Below are 26051 nucleotides of genomic sequence, written 5' to 3'. Positions count from 1 at the left end.
CAGTATTCTGTAGATGCTGAAAAAGTCACCAACTTGTTGCAGTTGCCACAGTACTTTGATTTGGAAATTTATACAACAGGGCGACTAGAAAAGGTAAGGTAACATCCCTTAAAAGAAAAGGTGGGGTGGGGTGGATGGGGAAAGGGACACATGAACAACAGAATTTAGACTTCCTCATTGGAATTTCAGTTGCTATTGTAAGTGCCACTTTTTTCATTAAGTGTAACTTGCTCTATCAAAACCCTCGTTGAGGATAAGACCTGAACATAGGTGTCTGGCTGCTGTTCTTAGCTTTAGAAGACCTGTTTTGGCCAGTTGTAACGGAGAATCTCGTCAGGTAGATTAACTTAATGTAGAAGCATTTATTGTTGTGTTAGGGTCGCGTTTGAGGTATGCTGTTTGATAGAGAAAGCTTATAGTAATGGCTTGCTAAATTTTCTTTTTCTGATCACTGAAGCCAGTAAATCACAATCTTCATTGCATGAAAAAGTGGAAAACTACCAGATGCAAGTTACATAGTTACTGCTCTGTTTATCAGCTGTGGTTAACGAAGCTGGTGTAAGCTGTTCTTGTGTGTTCTCTCCTTCTAAGATGCACTAACTTGCTGCATTGTGAAGCAAGTAGCTGGAAACGATTAGGGTAAAATAGTAATAAAATATTTAGTTGACAGCATAGCCTAGAGGGCAGTGAGTGACTTGGGGCGAGGAGAGGCAACAACTGAAGTTGGTTTCAGTACTAACACTTAACATGAAACTAGTTCTCCACTTATACAGCTTTTAAGACCGTGTATAAATGTTTTTGTGAGTTGGCTTCTGTGTCATTTATCTGTTATTTCAAATTTAAGTGTTAGATAAGTCCATGCCGAGAACTGCAAATTTTTAATAACTTTTTAAAAAATAGATTGAATTTTCAGTCTTTGACAAGCTCCTACTTAATTTTAACTCACTGTTAATTTACCCCAAAGTATCACCAGGTTTCTAGAACTGTTTTGTATTCTGTATCATAGCTTAAAAAAAAAAAAGTAATAAATTGAATTTTAAAACTCCCTATGTTTTATCAATTATTAAAAGCGTGTGTGTTTTTTTTTTTTCACCTTGTTGTTCTTGTAGCATTTGGATGCCTTACTGCGACAAATCCGGGATATTGTGGAGAAGCACACAGACATAGATGTTTTGGAAGCCTGTTCAAAAACATACCATGCTCTCTGTAATGAAGAGTTCACAATCTTTAACAGGGTTGATATTGCAAGAAGTCAGTTAATAGATGAATTGGCAGACAAGTTTAATCGACTTCTTGAAGACTTCCTGCAAGAGGTATTTTAATGTGCAAGATCAACTTTTTCTGCCCTTGTAAATATTTCCAGCATGGTTTTCTGACTTGCGAAATTTTGAGGTCAAGCATAATAATATAGCAGTATCATTGCTGTGATTGTGACCGTTTCTTTACATCAGGACAGTGATTCTTTAGCCTCTTTTTGGACAAGTATTTTTTGAGGAATTTGAGATAAATTTCAGATAAGCTATGAAATTGTTTGAATTTTCCATCTTTGTTATAAATATTGTAATTTTGAGAGATGTAGCATTGTAGTTCTGCTAGGATTCTCAGATGTACTAATGTTGCCAGTCTTGCCTGTGATTGACCTTTTATCAACAACAATGTGCAAAATCTCTGGAAAATACTTTCCATCCTTGAATTTATTCTGTAGGTTAAGAATAATTTTATTCCTATTCTTTGCTGCTTGAGACAAAGAACTTCCTGGTATGTTATTTAACTTGATTAGGTTCCTCTGATATTGAGACATTCATACGGGACATTCAGACAAAACTCGTTTCCCTTCCTCCTTATCTGTGAAAAGGAGCACGAGAAGCATCTTGTTGGTAACTTCTTTGTCCACGCCTCTTGGCAGCAGACTTATTTGGTCATGCTTTGCTCCTCTTGCTTCCTTCCAATGAGCCTATTCAGGCTCATTGGCCTGAAATCACTGATTGTATGTGGGCCAAGTAGGAAATATGCCTAGTAATCATTTAGTTCCCTGTTTGTGAGGAGGAAGAAAAAAAAAAAAAGAATGAGGGTTAAAGCAAGGAAATGAAATGTCTAGCTGACTAGAAGGAAAATGACAACTATTCTGGTAGAATTGTTAAAATCCATAGTGCTTTGGTCATGTGCCACCACAGAACAGGAAAATGTGTGGCAGTTGCAGTGTGACTGATACACCAGTACTTGCATATAGCTGGTTTACTGAGGGGGGGGGGTCTGTGACCTCAGATGGCTTATCCTGTGTACCTAAATAGATACCGTTTTGCACCTTTTCTTTGTACTGCTTTTCTCTTTCCAAGTGCAAATATTTCAGGCCCTGTGGGACCATCAGAACTTCCTTTACCCCTCTTAGAGACTTAGGTCTGTGATTAAAGATTGAGGTACTGACCTGTCTAGTCCAGTATCTATTGTCTGACAGTGGCCTCTGCTGGATTCTTCAGAGAAAATTGAAACACCTACATCATACACAGAAATCTAGGCTGCTTGAATACATTCTTCTTTCCTCCAGCATTCCTCACCATATTTTTCCTTGTGCTGCTGTGTTAATATCTAGATATGAAAGCTGATTGCCTTTTCAGCAGTTTGGGGCGTGCAATGCATTACTTTCTCTTTCAACCCCCTTCACATCTTCTAAAAACAAATATGTCATGGATAAATAATTTAGATAAAGTTATTTTTGCCCTTTTCCCCCCCTCTTCTTTGTGACTTCTTACAATGTGGCTTTTAAATAGGGGGAGGAACCTGATGAAGATGATGCTTATCAGGTCTTGTCAACACTGAAGAGAATCACTGCTTTCCACAAGTAAGTAGGCTTATGCATGTAACCGTCAGGGTTTGTGTTGCATGATTTGTTTTTGTAGTAGTTTGTGTTTTGTTATTAAATGTTAGAGCTATAAAATTTTATGGAACTTTGTTTCAGTGAGAATGGAGTGTTGTGCAGAACATGGCACATCTCTTGAATATATAAGGAGATAAGCACAAAACTGAAATCTTCTGTTTTGGTTGGGGGGGAGGGGTTGTGTGTGTGTATATGCACATACAAATATATATATTTTTAAAAAAATGTGAAGGTTTTGGTAGTTGTTAACATTGAATTTCAGAAGTGGTGTTTCTTTCATATCTCTGTTTCATTTCTAATGCTTCTAGTGCTCACGACCTATCAAGATGGGACTTGTTTGGCTGCAACTACAAGTTATTGAAAACTGGCATCGAAAATGGAGACATGCCAGAACAGGTTTGTAGCTAAAATCTGCTCTCTAGGTACAACAGTAAATAGCCTTTGTTGCTTCTATTGGCCTTTTTTAATTTATTTATTTTTTCTTTTTGATTTCAGATTGTTATTCATGCACTGCAGTGCACTCATTATGTAATCCTTTGGCAGCTAGCAAAAATTACTGAAAGCAGTTCCACGAAGGTATGCCTTGTTCCAGATGTGTTAGTAAACAGATGTTTGTATGTACCTGCAGTGTCATTAAACAGGAAATGTGATGGAATCAATTAAAACCCAAAAAAAAAAAAATGTATATGTATACCTTTTGAAAGCTACATTTCTAAGAAATTCTTCAGAATTCATCATTTTAACAATGAAGTGCTTGACTTTTAAATCATAATATTTCCCTAAATTGTTATGTTTATTACTGACACACATTAAGTTGAAAGAATCTTAAGTAATTGAATATATCTGTTGTAATCATGGAAGACAAACCTCTGGCAAATGTCATTTTTCTAATTTTACTTCTTTAAAAATCTCAGAGAAGGGATTGCAGTTTATGTCCATGGAATTAACATGCTGTAGGTGTCTCTCATAGTTTACTGGAGGGAAAAGGACTCAATTTGCAATCGATGAATTGTATTATATTTTTTTAAATTAAGAGATTAGCAATTAATTATTACAATGATTTTTTTTTAATGTGAGGATGTATACATTTTTGCCTTTTTTTCTTTGTTTCTGGGTATGGTGTGTGGGCTTTAATATATCATAGGAGTAGAGAAGTGTGATATGTAACTTGTGCTTTTTTTTTTTTTAATAATGGAGAACACCTATGTGAGATCATAGTGTCTTCTCTTTATATTTTTAATCATATTATGACTTCATTAATTCAGTGAGTAATTGCGGCCTTTCTCACTCAGTCATAGTCTGAAATTCTGCTAAACGCAAAATTCTTGAATACGTGCTGGTCAACTAGTTCATCATCTTGCTTTTACAATTACTAAAAACAGAATATCAGATACAAAGTGCATACATAGATCATTGAGAACTATTTATGTGAGTGAAGGATTTGGAAGATTTATTAGCTTATTCTTTTAAGGGGAAGCAGCAGTCTGAGTTTTTGGTAGCAATGATTAAGACTTTATCGCAAGCCTGACTGTAGAAGCTGAACTAGATATTGAAAAGTTAGGTTAGAAATGAAGATTAACTTAGCTATTGTGCAGTAAAATGTAATTCGTAATACTTTCCAACAGGAATGAAAATAACTTACTTGGAAAAAATAGTCCTTTATTAATACTATTTCTGCTCCAATATAATAATATTTGGTAAATAAAGGCTTTTACAGTTGTGGTTGAGAAGTTAGACCTGTTTTATTATATTTAACTGCTTGAGTGCTGCCAAATATATACCAGGTATGTACAGAAGTTCCATTGAATCACAGAATCACAGAATTTCTAGGTTGGAAGAGACCTCAAGATCGAGTCCAACCTCTGACCTAACGCTAACAGTCCCCACTAAACCATATCCCTAAGCTCTACATCTAAATGTCTTTTAAAGACCTCCAGGGATGGTGACTCCACCACTTCCCTGGGCAGCCTGTTCCAGTGTCTAACAACCCTTTCAGTAAAGAAGTTCTTCCTAACATCTAACCTAAAACTCCCCTGGTGCAACTTTAGCCCATTCCCCCTCGTCCTGTCACCAGGCACGTGGGAGAACAGGCCAACCCCCACCTCACTACAGCCTCCTTTAAGGTCCCTGTAGAGAGCAATAAGGTCGCCCCTGAGCCTCCTCTTCTCCAGGCTGAACACGCCCAGCTCCCTCAGCCGCTCCTCGTAGGACTTGTTCTCCAGGCCCCTCACCAGCTTCGTCTCCCTTCTCTGGACCCGCTCAAGCACCTCGATGTCCTTCTTGTAGCGAGGGGCCCAAAACTGAACACAGTACTCGAGGTGCGGCCTCACCAGAGCCGAGTACAGGGGGACGATCACCTCCCTAGCCCTGCTGGTCACACTGTTTCTGACACAAGCCAGGATGCCGTTGGACTTCTTGGCCACCTGAGCACGCTGCTGGCTCATATTCAGCCGACTGTCCACCATCATTCCCAGGTCCTTCTCTGCCTGGCAGCTCTCCAACCACTCATCTCCCAGCCTGTGGCTCTGCTTGGGGTTATTGCGCCCCAGGTGCAGGACCCGGCACTTGGCCTTGTTGAACTTCGGTTCAAAAGAATTTGATACACAGAACCAGAAGTGACAGGAATGTACTGTGCCTAAAGATTTTTGTTCCATAACAAAAATTAAATTCTAGCCCTGTGCTGTCTGTGAACAGGTTGACTAAGTAAGAGAATTGGCTTCACGATACAGGCTGTTGAAAGTAACAAATATCAAATTAATTATACATATATATTTAAACTTAAAAGAATAATTCTCTAGAAAAGGAAGAACATATTATTGTGTGTAGTTCTCTTAAGATTGGTATAGCAATCTGAATGGTAAATGTTCAGAGAAAACCTTGTATGTAGTGAAAGCATTCTAAAAACATACTATATTTAAACTCTGTACAGTCATAGCCAATAAGTGGCTGTTGCTTTGTGACTCCTGTTGAGATTAAATGATGCATTGTACCAGTGTGCTACCTGTTTTCTTGAAGGGAGGGACTTGTTTTGTTTTAGATTACTTGGATAGTTTTTACGTTTCTCAGGGGTATTTCTTTGTATGGCCTGACGATAATTTGTAATCGGACTTCCCCAGTTTTACATGAGCTAGAATCTTTGCATATTTTTTTGAGTAACTAGAAGATAGGACACCAAATATGCTATACAGATGGTTTTTGTATCGGTTTGATATTTTATTTGCTCAGTAATTTACTTTTCTGGAAGTCATTGAAAATTTTTGAAGCTACTTTTAAAATTACTTATTTTTTAGAGAAGAGGGGAAGAAAACCCCAACTCCTATCTGATGCTTTGCTTTATCTCCAAGCAATGAAATAAAAGTATACTACGTAGCTGTGTCTGGTTTAGCTACACAGCTACCTAAAATCTGTACTTAGGGCTGAAAATACAGATATTTTAAAAAGAAAATGCTTTGTGCACTGTTTTTTGTTGTTACTATTTATTTTTAATAATTTTGCCAATTTCATCCCAACTTCCATTTCTATTGTAATACACAGGATGACAAAATTGAGGAAATTGCTCCTTGCTAATTTTGTTTGTAATAGTGAATTTAACTAATGCAGTGGACTTTGATTCGCATCTACGTATGAGGTCTGTTTGGGATAGCTCTGAAAATGCATGCGCTATATATGAATATGAAATTGAAAAAGCTGAACAGTTACATGAAATCTTTCTCTTTAAAGGAGGATCTTCTACGTCTGAAGAAGCAGATGAGAGTGTTCTGTCAAATCTGTCAACACTACCTGACCAATGTAAACACTGCTGTTAAGGAACAGGTTAGTGATTGTTGTTTATCCTTATAGTCTTCTAATATTATACTTCTAAAGAAGTGTCAAATACTAGCAAAAGGAACTATTCAAGGTTACGTGAAGATGTGGGATAAGTGTCTTGGATACTTAGGCTTAATGCCCTTTGAGTCTCCTGTGTACACTGCACTTTTAAGTGTACACAGGTGTAAGTACACAGTACTTACACTTTTAAGTTTTTATATGTGCCCTTTTAAGTAATGTAGGTGGGATTTCAAAACCAATGTGAACTTGAATCTTTCTAGTAACTTTAGGCAGCATGAACGATTTGAAAGGTGTTTTTTTTTTTCTTTAATTGTTCTTGTTACTTTGTTTAAACAATGGGCAGGTGCGCTGTAGAAGCATTACAACTTGTATTTTAGGTTGGAGAGTTACATCTCAAACTCTTAGTTGTCATGTCACACACCTCCAGTGGAGCTGCTTGTGGATTTGTAGACAGTGTTGGAAGGGATGGGAACAGTTACATAGAAGATGCAGGTTATTTATTTTTCAGAGTGCTTTTACATTGCCACGTTTTCACTATTATATATATGTAACAAAGCACTCGAGACCCATGAAGAAAACAACCTTCCTCTCCCATTGTTGTAAACACATGGGGACATACATGGTCAATTTTACTCTTCCTTTTTGGTATGATGCTGCATACAGAGTATGTACCTCGCTTCAGAACCCTAGGATTTTGTGCATCTCTGGATCAAGAAAAAAGATGAGTAGTTAGTGTGTGTGTGTGTTAATGAAAACACATATATGCACTGTAACCTGAGGGATTTCATTGTTGGGAAGAGGCATTCATTTTTCTTGGTCATCCTTCAGTACACGTACACACTGGTGAATTGTTAACAGCATTGGTTTGAGGTGCTTGGAGACTACTCCAGCAAGTGCTTGGAAGCCTCAGCAGTGATGTACTGCTCAGGTTGTGATTGGAGCTTCAGATCTAAGGAGTTAGGGTATTGAGTAAAGCTTCAGATTTGACTAGAGTTCCAGTGAATTGCATTCTGATGACCTATTTGTCTTAGCAATTCTGTAGTCAGTCCCTCATGTAGTTGTTCCTTGTGGCTGAGAGTTTTAGCTGAAACCAAGTCCTTAGATAATTCAAACGTAAAATGTATAGGCATTTAGTCCATGTCAGGAATGCCTGGTATCTCAGGTAGGAGACACAATTCCTGGCTTTTTTAAAGAAAATACAGGCATGAAGGTTTTGGGATTATTTTTTTTTCTTGTTTTTTGAACTGAGATATCTTGGGAAGTGCTTGCCTTGAGTTCTGAGGGTAACTGTGTCAGCTGTAGGGGCTGGGTCTCTTCCAGTCTGGGTTGAAATAGTCCTTCAGCCAGGACATTTGTATGGATTTCAGGATCCACTGAAGAGCACTGGTAACTAATGGCAGGATTAATTCAAAGTAAATGCCATAACAACCTTTAGAATGCTAAAACAAGATTAAAAAAAAAAAGTCTAGCATTTCTCTACAAAGAAGGACCAAACTATCTTCTATAGGTGTACTTTTAACTTAAACAAATAGAAAGCCCAGGAGTGTTTTTGCTATAAAAGGTGATTAAAAAAACAACCTTGAGCTTGTAGTTGAATATCTAGTCCACTTAGTCATACAATTGCAGGTTTTGCAACTCTTGCTATAACAAGAATCTTGTTATAAGTTCTCCCTTGAACTGCTTAGGCATGTTTTAAGTCTGAGAGTTAATCGAAGTCATAAGGTGTAATGTTTGAAAGTATGACAAAAATCACTGAAGCTCTGAGTAGGTCTATTCAAAAATCTACTCTTAGTTTCAGGCGCATGCCCTAGAAACAAATTGCCTCAGTCACATAGGGCACATAGGTGTTTTCCCTTTCTAATCTGCTGGAAGGTTACTTCAAGAGGAGCATATGTATTTCCATGACCATGAAAATGATAGCATTTCCTTTGAGGAGTTTGAGAACTGATCTTTACACTAAAATACTGAAATACGCTGAAATTCGTAAATACTACCAAGAGATAACGGTGAAAACGATGAGGTGCAGCGTTGAGCAATGTATTGTCCAGTTAGTTTAAAGAATGTCAGTCAAGGTACAGTTGTATTCAGACTTCTTGTAGTTGTAGTACAGACATTGAAATCTGATGTCATTGAAATCTGATGTAGACGTGTTTGCCAGCATAGTGAATAGGCGGTTGGTTTTTTGGGAGCAAGACAGACCTTAGGATCTGAAGGGATTGAATATCCTCAGCCATGCTATGTGTTTTCCAGATGTGATCAAAACAATTAAAAAAGTGGAATGTTCTATGGCTGGTGACTGTAGAGTTCTCTAGTATCTTCATGTGGCATCCTTCAAGGAGAATTTGATAGTTTCAGGCTCTTCGTGTTTCATTCTTAAAATATTTTTATATTTAGTTGGCTACATTTGTGCAGCATTTTTATTTAGAGAGTCATACAGCAACCTCATGTAAGAAGCTATTCGCATTTTAAGTTCCAGTTGGCCTGTCGTGTTGATTAGGACTTAAGAGGCACCATCACACATTGGGTTTTAAATACTTAGCTCAGTGAAAATGTTATTCTGTATTTAAATAAATTAAAATCCAGTTTCCAAGCAAATATTTATTAAGGCTTCTTTTTAACAGGCTTTCACAATTCTGTGTGACGTGTTGATGATCTTCAGCCATCAGATTATGACAGGAGGACGTGATATGTTGGAACCTCTTGTTTACACTCCTGATTCTTCATTACAATCTGAACTACTCAGTTTTATTTTAGATCATGTCTTCATTGATCAGGATGATGATAATAATAGTGCAGGTTGGTGCAAAACTTATGTTTCTTTTATGTTGTTTGCCTTCTAGCTAATACATTTGTTTGCCTGTGGTATTTTGTGCCTTTATTTTTTTTTTTCCCTTCTTCTAGCAATGAGAAATGTTCATGAGCAAAGAGGTAGGTTTGTGGTTGTTTTTTTTTTTTTTTTTCTTGTTTGTTTGGTTGTTTTTTTTTGTTTGTTTTTAAATGTCAGCAGCCACTTAAAGCCCTTTATGGTTTGGGGACATGTAGGGTAATTATGATGAAGGTTTGTTTTCATAGGCACAAATATTATATATCTCAGGAAGAGAGACTTGTCAGTGGGCAATAAAGTGCATTGCTGTCAGAATTGAAATTTCATTTTTCTAACCCCTGACCACTAGCCCGCATCATTGTATACAATACTTAAACTTGAAGTGTTTAAACCCGACCGTTTTCATCTTCCGTACTCATTGCAGATGGACAGCAGGATGATGAAGCTAGCAAAATTGAAGCATTGCACAAAAGAAGAAATCTACTTGCAGCTTTCTGTAAACTCATTGTATATACTGTGGTGGAAATGAATACTGCTGCAGACATTTTCAAGCAATATATGAAGGTAAGTCGGAAGGCTAGTGGTTATACTTAGTAGAAGCATTAGAATACAGTAGCTGTGGATTTTTTATTGTTGTTTATTTTGTTCCTTGTGAGATAGCTGATTTGAAATATGAAGCCTACAAAACTCTGTATCAGCGGAAGGCCTGTTAAAGTTCTCTCCCCATAAGAGGGGGGAAAATAGCTGAGATGGTTTCACAGTTCCTGTGTAGTGGGGGAGCAGGAAGAAAACCTGATAATTGTTTTTACTTTGTTTCTAATAACTTTATTTTCTTAAGGATATCTGGTTGATGGTATATTTTTACCTCAGCTTTAAGTTTCAGGCTTTTTAAGAAATCTTCTCACACAGGTTGACTTGGCATCTAGCCTTATCAAATAATTTCAGCTTAAGTTTTGTAGAAGAGAAGAAAATTATTTTGCAAGTTTCCTTCATTTCTCCTAGAAAAAAACATGTTCCTTGTATCTGCTTCTAGTTTTGTTAAATATAAAATCCCCTGCCACCTGGGATTCACAGCTGCACAATAATATGAGTTCATTTTGTGAACATGTTAAAAACTTGCTTCTTGATGATTACATTTAAAAAATAAAAATAAAAATTCAGGCAGCCTGCTTTTGTATGAGTGCCCTTTATTTATATTCTGAATCACTAAATAACTACTTGGTACTGTAGTAAACTTCAACTACTTTAGAAACTGAACTGGCAGCTGTCTCCATTGGAAAAATTATGAAGTTGTCCATAAGAGTTTAGTTTAAACAGAAAATAGAAAACTCCCCATCAGAGATTAGATTCTAATCTTGTACCCTGAAGGGGTGAATATGTGCTATTAATAAGTGTGTCAGGGCCTTCAAGGTAAATAGCTCGTTCTGCCTCTAAAGTAATATGACATTAAACAAGAATGAAAATAAATGGAAATACTGTTTGATTTTTTGAGGTATTTTAGGATACAATTTTGATGGTGTAAGCATAAGCATGTCAGTTTTTTCTTTTCAGTGTGTCTGATTTTTTCTTTCAAATATCATAACATAGATGTAATTTTCTGAAGAATTCAATAGTTATGTTTTCAACTAAAATGGAAAGTTAACCTACTTTGTTTGGATTTTTCCTAGTACTACAACGACTATGGTGATATTATTAAAGAAACAATGAGTAAAACAAGACAGATAGACAAAATCCAGTGTGCTAAAACACTTATTCTTAGCTTGCAACAGGTAAGAATGATTTACAATCTTCTAAGCATGAAGATCCATGCAGTATATCATGTGCTGTTGTTTAATAGCTAGTGTGAGGTATTAATGAAAAAGCTCTTATGGAAGGTAGGTTTGAAAACAAACAATTACTTAGACCAGTTGTGAGTTTGTTTTTCAGTATTTCTGAATGTTTGGTAGTTGCTTCACCTATCTTTGAAATTAAAACATTTTAGTGCTCTCTTCAGTAAATGAGCTTGCCTGTGTGGAGACCGTATGAATTCAGTCAGGAGTTGGATTCGTCTGCTCACATGAGCCATCTGCATGAATCTTACGGGATTGAGGAGAATCAGACCAGTAAAGCACATCTCTGCAAACCACTTCAATTTAACATAGATGTGTGCTACTGTTGAAAGGAAAATGTATCTCAATTTGTCCTCTCTCTCCACCCGTTTGTGTCAGTTACTGGAGTTCACACAGCTTACATGGATCTGGTTGTCCAGAAAAAATCCTTAGTGAAGCCCCTAAGACGGTTTATCCATGTGGATATTATTGCCAGTACCAGAGGAGGATGATACCTTTACTTTGATAGCAGTGTGACATTAACTAGCTGCTGGAACTGCAGCACAAAATATGCAGCTGAAGGCTAGGGTCTCCTTTTACTGATTCTGCTGACTTTTCACTAGTTTGCAAGTATTTGTGATGCCAGGAAAATTTTGTCCTTGTTAATCTTTTCTGTCTCATGAACAGCCTGCCCCATATATTTTAAGGGGCAGACAGAAAATGGATGTAATATGTGGAATTGCACACATAATAGGAAGGCAGTTACATAAGCCTAATAAAACTACAAGAATAGTAACACAAGGGGACCCAAGTATTGTTAAATATCCAAAAACAAACAAACCACGACCAATGGGGGAAGAGGGGCACATGTGAAAGCCAAATCTCCTTAAATTTAAACATGTGAACTAGCATGTTTATATGAAAACTCAAAACAGAAACCAAGCAGAGAAGGAACACTAGAAGTAACGAGGGATAAAGGGATTAACTAAGTTGGAGTGAGCTGCACCAGCTTAAAAGGAAGGATGCAGCTGTGGGCCAAAGTGTGTCTATAAATGCAAGTTAATGTGTACAGCCTGACTAAACCTGGTTTTGGTTTATTCTGTTACATGGGTGGGGGAAGGATGCGTGTATTGCACAAAATTAGAAGATAATAGAAAAATAATCTGTTGAAGAGAATTACAGACAAATTGAGTAGGGTGTTGAAATAACTGATCTAAAAAAAAAAAGATTATAAAGTTCAGAGCATTCAAGTTTGCTGCCTGTTGATAAAGAGTTGATTTTGATCCTCAGTGGCAGAGCTTCTGGTGGCTTTGGCAACTTCCCTGAAGACATGTTTCCATTTTAGAATTTCTTTTGTGTATTTTCCAAATACAAATACAACAAAATTAGTTATATAGGAGTAGTAGTTTGACAAACTGTAATAATAAAGACCAGGTGAGAATTTACTGCATTTATTTTTTCTCTGTCAGTGTACACATCAGGGAATCTTACTCATTTTCAGTATTCTCAACTCTGGGACATCCCACTTAAGGAAGTGCTGAAATCTGTAGTCCAACATAGTTTGTTTGACACATTCCTTGAAGTGCACATATTGTCCAAGCTTAACTCAAACATACAGACTCTTCAAGAGTAGCTTTAACTTCCCGATCATAAACTTGTATCTTTTTGGATTGTTGATTTAAGAAATACAGCTGTAAAACACATTTTGCTGAAACTGCACTATGTGCTGTTTGGTCCAAAATTTGTCATGATCTTTTAATAAATGAAAATCTCTTTTTTTTCATTTCATACAGCTTTTCAATGAAATGATTCAAGAAAATGGTTATAATTTTGACAGATCATCACCGACATTCAGTGGCATAAAGGAACTTGCTCGACGTTTTGCTTTAACGTTTGGACTGGATCAGTTGAAAACAAGAGAAGCTATTGCTATGTTACACAAGTAATTGTGTGCTTTGTGTTACTGCTATTTTTGTAGCACTTCTCGACTAACATCATTAAAATGTCTTTTCAGTCTTTCAAAACTAGTTTAATATAAACTGCATCAGCACTAAAGAAATTCATTTTAGTTATAACCCATTTATAAGTTAGGAGGTGACCGTGTCTTTGTTCCTGAATTAAACCCAAACGTTAAATCATGTCTTTCTTTAGCATCATTGTATAAGCCTGTAAATGATAAGCAGTGTTGATGCTGTCACCATAAAAAAGCATTTTAATGTACATAACAGTAAGAACAGATCCATTTAATTACGATCTTTGCCACCTGCAGAAAACTTGAAACATGAGTTAGAAGCATTAGGATAAAAAGTGTGTCCATGAACACAATTCATTCATAATTTGAACACTTTTTTGCTAGGACATGGAAACACTGAATGGTTGCTCCCTTGAAATAGGGGAAAGGTTTTTAGTTTTGATAGCTTCTAGTGCTGATAACTTTTTCTTTAGTTTATGCCTTATGTAAATAAATTTTTAACTTTTTCTTAGGGATGGCATAGAGTTTGCCTTTAAGGAGCCTAATCCACAAGGTGAGAGCCACCCACCATTAAATTTGGCATTTCTTGATATTCTGAGTGAGTTTTCCTCCAAACTTCTCAGACAAGACAAAAGAACAGTGTAAGTATTTTCTCTACATTTTCTTTTCATTACAAATATTAATGATATTAATATCTATTTGAATATGTATGTATGTGTATTACATTCACCCAGAATGGAATCTCTGGCACTTAAATATAACTTTACAGTGATGTAGTCAAGCATAGTCATAAAGGATAAATTGTATTCATCCTTGTTTCCTCATTCTATGGTGAATGAACAGAAATAATATTCTGAATTTGTTATCGGTTGGTTTTGTTAACTAGGTGGGGAGCTTTGGGTGTTATATTGAATAGTTATTTATCTTGACATGTTAACATCATGTTACAGATGTCTTGCATCTTTCTAATTTTTTTCTTCCATTTAAAGGTACGTTTACTTGGAGAAGTTTATGACCTTTCAGATGTCTCTACGAAGAGAAGATGTGTGGCTTCCTCTCATGTCCTACCGAAACTCTTTATTAGCTGGTGGGGATGATGATACAATGTCAGTAATTAGTGGAATCAGCAGTCGAGGATCTACAGTAAGAAATAAGAAAACAAAGCCAGCAACAGGGAAACGGAAAGTACCTGAAGGTAGAACTTCTCTCATTTTAAAACTTACTAGAACAGATACTCAGAAGCTACATTTGTTGATCCCTATTTCTTAGCTTGAGAGAATTTGCGTGCTTTAATGTATATCTTTAGATAGGATAACTTTGTGTGCATGCCTGCGTTTAGTGGAAAAAATGTTCATCCGAGGAGTTTGAATAATGTACCACTGAGGCACAAAAGGAAGTAATGGGCACTACACTGTGCTAACTTACAGAAAATAAAAGCATTTTAAATGCAGCCAGTGGTTACGAATTAAGGCCTTTTGGGGGTCACATGTAAGAATTTGTGGTGAAAAGTAAAGAAACTGATTCTCAGGAAGTACATTTGTTTAAATTGTTTAAACATGCAATTTTAGATTAGTTTGAAAAAGTTTCTTAATACCCAGTGTTTTCTTCTAGCTGAAGAAAGCAGCAGTAGTGACAGTATATGGATGAACAGGGAGCAAACAATGCACACACCAGTCATGATGCAGACACCTCAACTTACTTCCACAATAATGAGGGAGCCCAAGAGATTGCGACCTGAAGAGAGTTATATGGGTGTCTATCCTATGCAGCCTGAACACCACCAAGCTCCACTTGATTACAAGTACGTAAATGAGTAGGTCTGCATTGTGCTAGTTCATACACAAAAACAGTTCATGTTTAAAATAGAATAATGGTCTTTTTAAGCACGCAAGTAACGTGGATGTTGGCTCAAAGGCAACAGGAAGAAGCCGCACGACAACAACAGGAGAGGGCAGCGATGAACTACGTCAAGCTGAGAACCAACTTGCAACATGCTATGTGAGTGAGAGTGAAATGTTACTACGGGGAGGGGTTGGGAAGCATATGGTAAATGCAATAGTATTCCTATATTTTTTAAGAGGAATACGTGTTCTAATTCTTCAGTAGTATTATTTTTTTTTTGAAAGTGCATGCTGATGCATTTAGCATAATATATTCAAGTGATCTGATTTGTCTTATTTTTTAACTTAAGAAAAAATAGATGTAGTGTGCTTTGTAATAAAGAGAACTGGGTGTGTTGTAAAACCAACTGCTGTTTGTGGCAGATACATATAGTCAGTGCAACATGCAAAGCCCCTTTATTATGTATTCTCAACTGCAGAATCATTTTTAGAAAATAACATTAAAATTACTTTTAAAAGTAGGTGTTCCATGTGTGAAGTGAAGTTTAAGCTCAGAAGTTTATTTTTACTGTTTCATTCTCCTTTTACTTCTGAGTTTAGAGTCCAGGATCTTTTTTATTTAAAAAAAATATATACTCATTTTAAAGAAACTGCTGTCTTCAGCATTTCTGTGATCAATAAGGGTTTTGTTTACCCTAAAATTAACATCAAAATTGAGAGGAATCCTGTAGTACTGGATTTCCAGTTGTGTATGTTGATTGTCATGAAAAGCTTATGTAGAACTTCCCAACCCAAACAGACATTCCTAGTTGCCTTGTCATAAGGCAGGGAAGAAAAACTAAAATCCATATTCTATTTAGGTGGCAAACCTATGACCTTTCTATGTAGGGCATGAATATTTTCATGGAAATCATTGGATTTTATCATAGTTTTTGTCTGCCTATCAGTTCCTACAGCACCTCAGAATACCAATTAGGAGAAGTCCCACACAGTTCCTTAAGTTGATTAAGTCATTCTCCCCTACTCTCTTAGAATATTCTAGCTCATCGAATACTTCTTTTAATAGTAGTTAACACATTTATTGAATTATTTAATTTCTGTGTAATGGAACTATCATTTGTTGGCAGTTCATTAGTGAACATAAATTTTTTTTTTTCAAATTCAGTCGGCGTGGCACAAGTCTAATGGAAGATGATGAAGAGCCAATCGTTGAAGACGTGATGATGTCATCAGAAGGACGAATTGAAGATCTCAATGAAGGCATGGATTTTGACACCATGGACATAGACCTAGTAAGAAACTTCCTTGTCCTCTCAGTCAATTTTGGGTTTGTATTGCTGCTTTCAAGTAGGATATTTGAATCAATTTTTCCTTTCGGTGAAACAGAAAACAATTCATGTTGATCTCTACATTCTTAAATGGCTGTGCCGCTTCCTATATACATATACCTTTTTTTTCCAAAGTGCCATACTAAAGGCAAACATGCTTCTTCAATAAGGATGTATGAAAATCTGTGTCCCATAAATTCTTATCCCTTGAGACTTCAGCTTCATTTATTATAGTTTAAAAATTCTATGTGTCTGTTCTGAAATTACTGTTAATGTGTTTATTTGCTTGCTTTTTTGTAGCCACCCTCAAAGAACAGGAGAGAAAGAACGGAACTAAAACCAGATTTCTTTGACCCCGCTTCAATCATGGATGAATCGGTAGGTTAACGTACGTAAGAGGAAAATAATCAGTCTTAAGATTACAGTACTGTCTTACTTCAAATTTTAAATGGAAAGAATGCAATCTTTAGGCTGTCTTGAGTAGCCCGTTATGGCAGACTGAGTCAATGAAATGCTTTATGCTGTAATTCAGCTTTATAAATTCTAAGATAGTTGATGTTCTTTGCAAATTTACAGGGTTTTTGTTCTTAATACTTTACATGTAGTTATGTAAAAATCAGAAGCCTTTAAATCTGAGAAGGTACACTTCTAGTATGGAAAAGAGCATTGCGGACGTTGGTAGCAAAGAACATAAAAATAAAATAAAAATCTGTGCATACACTATATTAAAGCAAGTTTCCTGTTGTGATGAACTCAGTTGATTCTAGTGACATTACCGATTGTCAGTGTTGGATGATTTGTTTTTTTATAAATTTCCATATTAACTTTTATTTATAAGATAATAGAGAATATAGATCATAGAGACAATACAGATACATGTTTATAGAGATGAGAGGTATTTTTTCTTTCCATATATAGTTTTAGGTCCAAAACATCCGAAGTCTGTAGTTTCTGCTTGCAGTTGCCCTTTTTATCCGACTTCATAAATCTGCAGTCTCTATTCTCTTTTAAAAAACTGCATGAGGGATTCCTTCTGTCTTGAACCACTTGTAATGTATGCAGCCATTTTTGACCTTGTGTAGCTGGTACAAAATTACACTGGAAATAACAAGCTGCAGCAACCCAGCAGAGGACAGTACAACAAGGCTTCCTGGGAATCTTGGACAGCTTGGTGGAATTTGGAAGACGATTACATATTTTTACAGTATTGTTGCAGCGCGAATCTGTTCTTGTTATGAGAGAGAAAAAAAGTCTTAATACTGTTTTAAATGCAAATCCATATATTTTGTGCCAGTAGGCCTTTGTTTCTAGTACTAATGAATCAGATTAGGTTGTGCATCTGGCTGTTGTGTATTCTGTTCTTGAAGTAACACCTAGAAAGTATATCACCAGTTTTCTAGCTTTGTTTTAAAATAGTTCTTCCTTCCTCTTCTTAATTTTAGTTCATTGATCTGTGAAATACCAGTCATTTTTATTCTGATGACTCTGAAAACTTGGTCCTCTACAGGTGCATCTCACTGATTTTTCAGAAACCTTTCAGCTTTTCAGTTTCAAAAAGCTAGTTATGAATCGTTTCACTCTGCTTACTGTTAGCTAGTTTTCTTTCCTATTACTCTATTTCTTGTTCTTTTTACCATCCTTGCCACGTGAGCCTCGGATTTGCTAGGCGCTCCTTAGCTGCAGTTTGGGAGTATCACCACATGATGGCAGCTGGTTACAGTCGCATTGCTCTGCAAGATTTTGGAGTCAATTCTGAGAGACTATCAGTGTCCTGCCTCCATGTGCCAGGAGAAGAAGCTATAGTCTGTTTCTCTGCAAGGAGGGAGAAGTGGCACGCTTTAAATAAGTTGGTATGGTGAAGGGGACATTATCTAGCAAACCTTTCTCCCAGTAAGGACATGGCAAGGGTTATTTCTGCAGGAATACAGAAAACAGCTGCATCACAGAGAGCTGCCCCTTAGCATAAACTCCACCTAAATGAATTTAACTGCCTAAGTGGGAAAGTTCTATTAATAATTTAAGAGACAGCATTAAATTGTCTTAAAGCAGAGCTAAAAGTCCCTGGGTATTTAAAATGTTTATAAACCAACCAACACACAAATCATAAATGCAAAAAAACCTTCTTTGAGTAAAGTTACTTTATTTTATTCATATAATTTGTTTGAGGTCCATCATTCCTGGAGTTGTGGCGCTTGTTTCTAATACACGTAGACAAAATATAACAAATATATTAAGATACACATAGTTTATGATCAGAATTTTAGCCCATCCTTTATTTTGGTGTCCATTACTGGTGCCAGAGGCAGCTGTGCTAGGCACAACTTTGTAGTGCACTAACTGTCAGAGGCAGGCAGTGCACTACATTTGTATGATGCATCTGAAGTGAATTTAATGCCAAGAACAGTAAAAATTGGTTTGGAAACAGATAAAATTGAACAGCAGTGTTAAGATTCAGGAGAATTAAGTCTCTCATGTCTCTTTCTGGTTTAGGGAGTGCTATAAAAGGTAGGACAGTCACAAGATGTGGAATCTTCCTTTTTGGCCTATCAGTGATGATACATGCTTTCATTGGCATAGAAAATCGTATGGCTTGTCCCCACATGGGAATGGAAACTGATTCTTCATTTCAGGAAAGCTTTTTCTTCACTTAATCACATAGTACTGTCCTTCAGGAGACTTTATTTTTTTTCTGCTTACTGTTTGATTTGTTTTCTATTCTCTTTCTGATAGAAATTATGTATTCTATACAAAACATTATGTTTGTGTCCTGGCTTGCTGCTGCAAGATGACCTTTTGTTTTTATGAGCACAAGCATGGCAGCAGTCAGTGTGTGTATAGAGTATTTTATCTCAGGCTTAGTTGCTAGAAACTGCACACTTGATTACAGGTTAAGGCCTATAGAATCACCATTGTCAAAGAATTCTAGGTTAGGCAACTAATTTTAAATGATTTTGCAATTATCTAAAATAATTAAAGCACAGTCTTTAACACATTCCTTCTGGATCTAGTCAATTTCAAGTGTGGAAAAACATTTTCTAATGAATGAGGAGCCCTTTTCATATTATTACATGAATTAGAAGTGTGGTGAATTTGGTTTGGAGGAAAAAAAAAACTTACAATGCCTTAACATATTTTGAAGTGTCTTAATCTTAAATCATATATTAATTGCTTTGTTTTTGTTAAATGTGTAGTAGACTACGAATTGACACCATTTCTAACTTTCTTTTTAGGTTCTTGGGGTGTCAATGTTTTAATACCAGAGCAGCAAATAAATCAGTGGTGAAGTCATTTTCTAAGTGGAAGAGGAAGTTTTTCAATACAAAATTGTGGTAGATACAGTGAAATTCTGAACAGATTTTTCTCTAAGGAGAATGACATGCTTTCAAGATCAAGTGCATTGAAGGGGCAGTTTTGTTTGCCTGAAAAAAAAGAAATGTAAAGGACAAGTAAACAATTTGAGGATAAGCTACACTTTTTTGTTGGAAAAATCAATATTTTATTTATGTGCTATCAGTTCATAAGAAGTATTCCCTCTTAGTTTTAATCTAACAGTCTGAGAGGTGTTTGGTACAGATTTGAGCCCCTCTCTTTACACATTTGCTGGCTATACTAAATAATCATGAGCTGTGCTGGATTGCTGTTTACATCCATGAAGTGAATTGATAGGTGGATTGATTTTCTTACAGTGATAGAACCAGAAGAGTGTCAGTATTTTCAATTAAATGCAAACTTCAGCAACAGAAGGTTTGTATTAATTAATCATGAAAAAATATGTAAAGCAGAATTATAACAGCTTTTTTTTTATCTAAAACACGTCTATTCCAAAAACTTCATGCTAGACTTCTCAGAAAGGTCCAGAAACTATGAAGTACCAGAAAGTAACAGATCTCAGTCATGCTTGCCCATTTCCAACCCTGAAAGTTTGCTTGTCCTTTAAGAAAAATGTAATGTTGTGAAATTCCTTCCAGTAGTGCCACTGTATTTTGTCTCCAAATAAAAGAAGCTTATTGTAGTATGTTTGCAGAAAAATTCTAAACAAAAATTATACAGCTTATTAGAGTGTGGGAATAGGGATCAAAATTTTAAATAAAATTATATATATATATAAATTGGTGCTGATTTTATAATTGCGCAGTTTGTTTAGTTTTTTCTTACTTTTAAATTCCAACTTAAAATTATGAGGTTTCAGAAATATATTGAAAGTTTAACAATGTTTAAAAATAGAAGAGCATGAGAATTCATGCTTTAAAAATGATTTTTAAATTTGTATTTTATATTGTTTTATCTATCTGTCTTTGCAAGCAGTCTTCAGGTTAAAGATACTTCTAACAGGTTACAGTACATTTCCTCTGTATGTAAATTAGATTGGATAATAGAAATTCATAAACAACCCATAATATTCTTTGAAAGCTAAGCTTTAAACTTCATTTTGTGTCCATTCACAAATAAATTAAATTTGGTCTAAACAGAAAGTGGATCTATGCCATTTTGACATCGACTCATTTTGCAAGGCTTAGGCAGCTAGACATCATTTTAAAGGAAATATTAACTTATATTACATATGTATATTTTTTGTCAGTTGTCTCTCAGTTCTTGAGGTATATTATTTTAATCATTCCATGCCTTAATATGCTTGCAATACAAGAATCTCCCCAAATGGGTGAACACAAAAAGGCTTCCTGTTTTTAGACTCAGAAATTAAACATTCGGCTGTGGTAGCCAAAAACCATAGATTATCTAAAGGATCATGATAAAATATAATTATTTTACTAAGTCATGGGGTAACAACAAACTCAAAACTAGATCTGCCTAACTCATTTTACATAAATAAATACTCATGTCTAAAAGTACTGCCTATATTGTTTTTCACACCACTGCATTTAATAGAACTGCTGAGAGGACTGTATATATGATTTTAAACTTAAGTTGATTTTCTTACTCTTGAAGGAGTGTTTCTTTGTGAAAGCAGTTCTTACAGCTTTGTTTTCAACCAGCTAAAAATGTTTTATATATTTACCTTAACCTGTTGTCCTCCACATTCTATTGTCCTAATTGTACTGTTTTCTGATTTGTATTTATGTCTTGAGACAGTAACTTTTTGAATAAAAATAAACCTACAGTATGTTGTATGTTTGATCTTTTTAAATCGGGTATGGGGAGGACAGTGAAGAAAGGGTTATGAATAATGCAAATGTTATGTTTATAGAAATCAAAATCTTTTTCCATGTCTTTTAAGTGTTTGTCTCAGAGTTGAGATAATGTATGGAAAACTGCACTGTTTTATATTTGTAATAAATTGTACAAGTTTTTAAAATGTGAATAAAGCACTAATTGGGTTAATAATTTAAAGTAGAAAAGTTATGCAATCATGATTGTTTTAAATATGCTTTAATTTGAGTTAAACCTGTTAAAAGAATTAGTGTAAATACAGAGTGAGCTTTTCAAGAGGTTAGTTACCTGCAAATAAAATTTTTAAAATTTGTATAGAACTTTTACATGCCAAGAAATCAATGGTTAATTATTTCTGTGTTACCTTTTTTAAAGGTGTATCAATAACTTAACTTTTATCAGAAATTATGCAGACTGCTTTTGATCCTGATATTGGAGGTATTGTATGTAGTCAAATCAGGCTGTTTGGTAACATCAGTTGCAATCATTGAATGTGTACACTACTTTCCATTCCTTTATCATACATCTGATAAGCATACTAAGCTTAATGGGCAAAGCAACAAGGTAATGGGGGGGGGAAAATCTTGGCAAGTTTCTTTGCCTCCCATCTCACATCCCCATAGCTGCTGTGCAGCTCTGGCTATATGTTGAAAACTCCTTTCTGTTACAAGCCTTTAAAGGAGTCGTAAAAATCTTACAGGTAGTTTTTCTAATTCTTGCTAGTGTAACTCTGGATGGGTTTTTCCATTTCCTTACTACAAATGTTCATTCCTGTCTCTGAATTTTGTTGATCAATAATATCTTGTGGAAAATGGTTTTAGTATGTCTAGTTTTTATCACAAGAAAAGTATCTTCACAATTCAATGTAAAATTTGCTCTAGTTAGACTCCTTTGGTGCAGATTGCCCTTAAATGAAAGAAATGCAATTTTTGAAAGGATATGTGAGGGGAAAAAAAAAAAAGAAAAACAACAACAACACTAAAACAGAATTAAAGGCTGTCTTCTAGTTTACCAAAGAGGCCACAGAGAAGGTTTTGACACAATGAAATTCAAAGGAATAGTCCTTAGATGTTCTGTTTAAAAAAAAAAAAAAATATTTCCTGATATTAAATAACCAAAGAAAATATGTAAGAGGCTAATGATTGCTGCTGGGTTTTATTTTTTCTCCCTTTGGATGATGTGTTGTCGATTCATATAGCTTGTTAGGGCCGGTAAATCCCTTTCTTCTCAAAGTTCTGTTTAACTAGATAATAGCCAATTTAAATATATTATCTTCTCTGTTTTCCAGATTGCTTACGTGTATATTCATCTTAGCACAAAACTTCAGGGTGTCAGTTCTGTTAACTTCCCACTCATAAAATATTTACTTGAGATGATTCAATTGATGATAGTGTTTTTGCTGCTTTTCAACCTATAGCTACTTGATTTTTTTATTTTTTTTTTGGCCTGCATAATGTCATGGGCTAGTTCCTTTGAAGCTTTTGTCAAGCCTGTTATTTTTTCAGAATTCTTCACTAAAATACAAATTGGTTGGTTCCTTAAAAAATATACTAATTCCTGTTTAAATGTTTTGACTGCTTTAGCTTAACTTTCTTTAATCAATTTATGATACTGAAATACAACTTACGATACTGAAATACACTATTCCCTCATTGTACATTACTGTAAGTGGTCTGTAGTACTGAGATTGTTTAATTTCTGGTATTTATTGGCATTTGAAAGGGGTCCTGCCTTTAGAGGAGAAAGATGATATTCCTGAAAAATAAGGTATTATAGGACATCAATAAAAAAAAGTTTATATTAAAACACACACACACACACAACAATACAAGTCAATAGTGTCTGTCATTTTCCTTGCCTGTCTTTTGTACTGCTTGGCTTTCCTGAATTTCGTAGAGTAAATCAATAAATAAAAATAAATAAAATTTGTTTTTATTTTTTTAACGGATAAACTTCTGTTTGCCATACCAAAATGGTAGATGCGTGCCTTCCAGTTAGAGATTCAACTGCTTTATTGTTCTGTTTTTTGTTGCTACTGCCGGATTTTATAGATGGATATCAACGTAGCAATACAGTGATAAGTTATAAACTGCACACCCAAAATGATCCAAAGCTTGTGAGAGTTTTGGTAGTTGTCTGACAGAACCCCACATTAAAGCTTTTTTATTATTTTAGAGAATATGTACACTTCTTTGTAATGTAATCATGCTTCCCAAAAGTGTGTAGTTCCTGCTAAAGAATTTCAGAGTGTATTTTATTTGGAAAAGAAGAGGAAAGCCCATGATATTTTGGTAATATTAATTATTTCTGTCTTTTTTTAAAAAAAAAAAAACAAAACCAAAAAACATTTGAACTTTTAAGAGTAAAATAATAAATCCTCTGAGGGTACCCTCAAATACAGAAGGGGATGTGATGTCAGTAGTAGTTTCATTAAAGCATTCAAGTTACAAAACAGAACAGTTTGGAGAAAATGCTTACTTAGCCAGATGAAATTGTTTCTTGTGTCAACACACAGGTGGGTGCTGACAGGGCCTTGCTGACAGCAGCTGCTTGTTTCAAGTTTGATAGACACACCTGGAGCGTTCTTGAAGAAGCAGTGAATGTCCCACTTCCGTTCTGTAAGAGTATCTCTGAGAAAGCTTTGTGCTGGATGCTGATAGCATTACAGCGCCTTTGTCAGAATTCTAGCTTGGATGATGTGCTTGTCCATAACCCTTCTCTAGACTGCTCATTCAATCCCTTTGACCTCAACATCAGCACCTTTCCTTGTGCATTTCTCTGTGTTGCCTGCAACAGCTGCCAGCGGTGTGGACTCTGTACCATCATTACTGCAGCTCCTGGCTGGGTCGGTTTGCTCAGGGCTGTGGTACAGGTGCTGGGGCTCCATTTCAGCTTTCTGATCTTGCTGCTCAGCCTGAGCATTTGATAGAGTGCCTTAAGAGTTCGAGGACGATGTCAGCAACTCCATGTGAAAGCTCTTGCTATTTTACCACACCATATGGCCATTCTAGGAAGGCATGCAATTTGCTATTTAAAAAGCAGCAGCAGTTAAACCACAGTTCTTGAGTGACTTACAGATCTCTTATTATTTTAACACGCTCTTCACAGGTTTATATTCAGTTTTCGTCTTAGACTGCTGAGCTCCACCAAAAGGAAAAAAAAAAAAAACCACATCCACTTGTTTTTCATATCACGAACAAAAGCACTGAAAGATGTGGCACATCTTATTTAGTCTGCTCTTTGTATTTTTCATCTTAAAATACTGAGCTTTTACACAACTTTTTACATACCAATTGATGAAGTCTGTCTATTCATTATTTCTGTTGCTGGCTTAAAGTCTTCTGCATCTTGAAGAGCAGATTCTCTTATTCTGTCTTTCTTTTTCTGTTTTTATTTTATTTTTTTTTTTTTTTGTTTTGTTTTTTTGTTTTTTTCCTCCCTGATCTATTCCATTACAGCCAGGAATTGCAGTACTTTATGAAGCCCAGTATGGACTAGGGCAGTGGCTTTGTTGGTGAAACACTGTCATTTTCATCCTGTTGGAGGTACTGATGGGGTTATAGTTGGAGGGCATACTATGTAAATATTCATAGCAGGAGAAGCCTACATGTTTGGATTATCAGTAGTTTTCCTTGTTTAGGATTTTTTTTTCAAGCAGCTTTTTCTTGAAAATTTTTTCACTTCAAGCAGCTTGCTTGAAGTGTCACGAAGCTAAAAGGAACAGATGTTCTATTTAAAGTTGCTTTCATGACAATTTTTTATTTTTTTTTTTCCCTCCTTCTTGCCTTGCAACACTTAATCTCCCACTTCAGAATGACTTTTAACTTGCATAACTCCCTAGCTCACCTGGGCTGGATTTGTAGATCTGACTAGCAGTGGCACTGTATAACAGTGAGACTCCTGAGGAGAGAATTTCAGCTGTTTGCATTGCCTTTCTTTTTCTGGGTTTTGTGCTGTGTTTGCCAAAGAGAACATCTTGTTTATGTTTGCGGTGGTGCAATACTCTTTTTGTCACAGATTGTGACAGATCCACAGGTACTGTGGATTTACAGCTCAGAAGCATCATTTCTTCATATGCTGTTCTTTTTGTCTGCAGTATTAGATTTTTAGGTTAAAATCTACTATTAAAGTTCAAAAGACATCATTTAGACATTTTTTAAATCCCTGCCCACAGGGAAAGTTAGATTTTTTATTATTTTTTAAAATTAATTAGATTGGTGTTCATCTCTTATTCATTAACAAAGGGATGGTGTGTGGAGTGATCAATATAACGAAACCGCACCACTCAATGGTGTATAATCAAAAATGTTTTGGCAGGATGAATCTTGCAGGTGGTTAATGATTCCTGTTCTACAAAACACAAACGTATGTATGCACAAATCCCAGCATCACATCTAGCTTAACCA

The 26051-nt window shown here is 35.6% G+C and overlaps 1 protein-coding gene across 5 annotated transcripts in view; it reads left to right on the top strand.

The window, feature by feature from the left end:
* The window catches only part of STAG2 (STAG2 cohesin complex component), a 76995-nt gene extending 55397 nt beyond the window's left edge, over positions 1-21598 (top strand). For 2 of the 5 annotated variants that reach the window (XM_068697332.1, XM_068697334.1), the window contains exons 18-34: positions 4-93; positions 1110-1313; positions 2769-2839; positions 3184-3271; positions 3371-3451; positions 6596-6688; positions 9325-9499; positions 9952-10091; positions 11195-11296; positions 13129-13277; positions 13820-13948; positions 14297-14502; positions 14919-15108; positions 15192-15305; positions 16314-16440; positions 16777-16854; positions 17559-19789. In XM_068697332.1, coding sequence (XP_068553433.1) covers positions 4-93; positions 1110-1313; positions 2769-2839; positions 3184-3271; positions 3371-3451; positions 6596-6688; positions 9325-9499; positions 9952-10091; positions 11195-11296; positions 13129-13277; positions 13820-13948; positions 14297-14502; positions 14919-15108; positions 15192-15305; positions 16314-16440; positions 16777-16854; positions 17559-17714 — 2193 coding nt within the window. In that variant the 3' untranslated portion in view covers positions 17715-19789. The other 3 variants (XM_068697336.1, XM_068697335.1, XM_068697337.1) reach the window with 3 other exon arrangements.
* The last annotated feature ends 4453 nt before the right edge of the window (positions 21599-26051 follow it).

This window comes from Anas acuta, chromosome 13 (genome assembly GCF_963932015.1).
Source record: "Anas acuta chromosome 13, bAnaAcu1.1, whole genome shotgun sequence".
Classification (NCBI taxonomy): domain Eukaryota; kingdom Metazoa; phylum Chordata; class Aves; order Anseriformes; family Anatidae; genus Anas; species Anas acuta.
The sequence above is the reverse complement of the archived record's forward strand: the minus strand, read 5'-3'. Positions and strand labels throughout refer to the sequence as shown.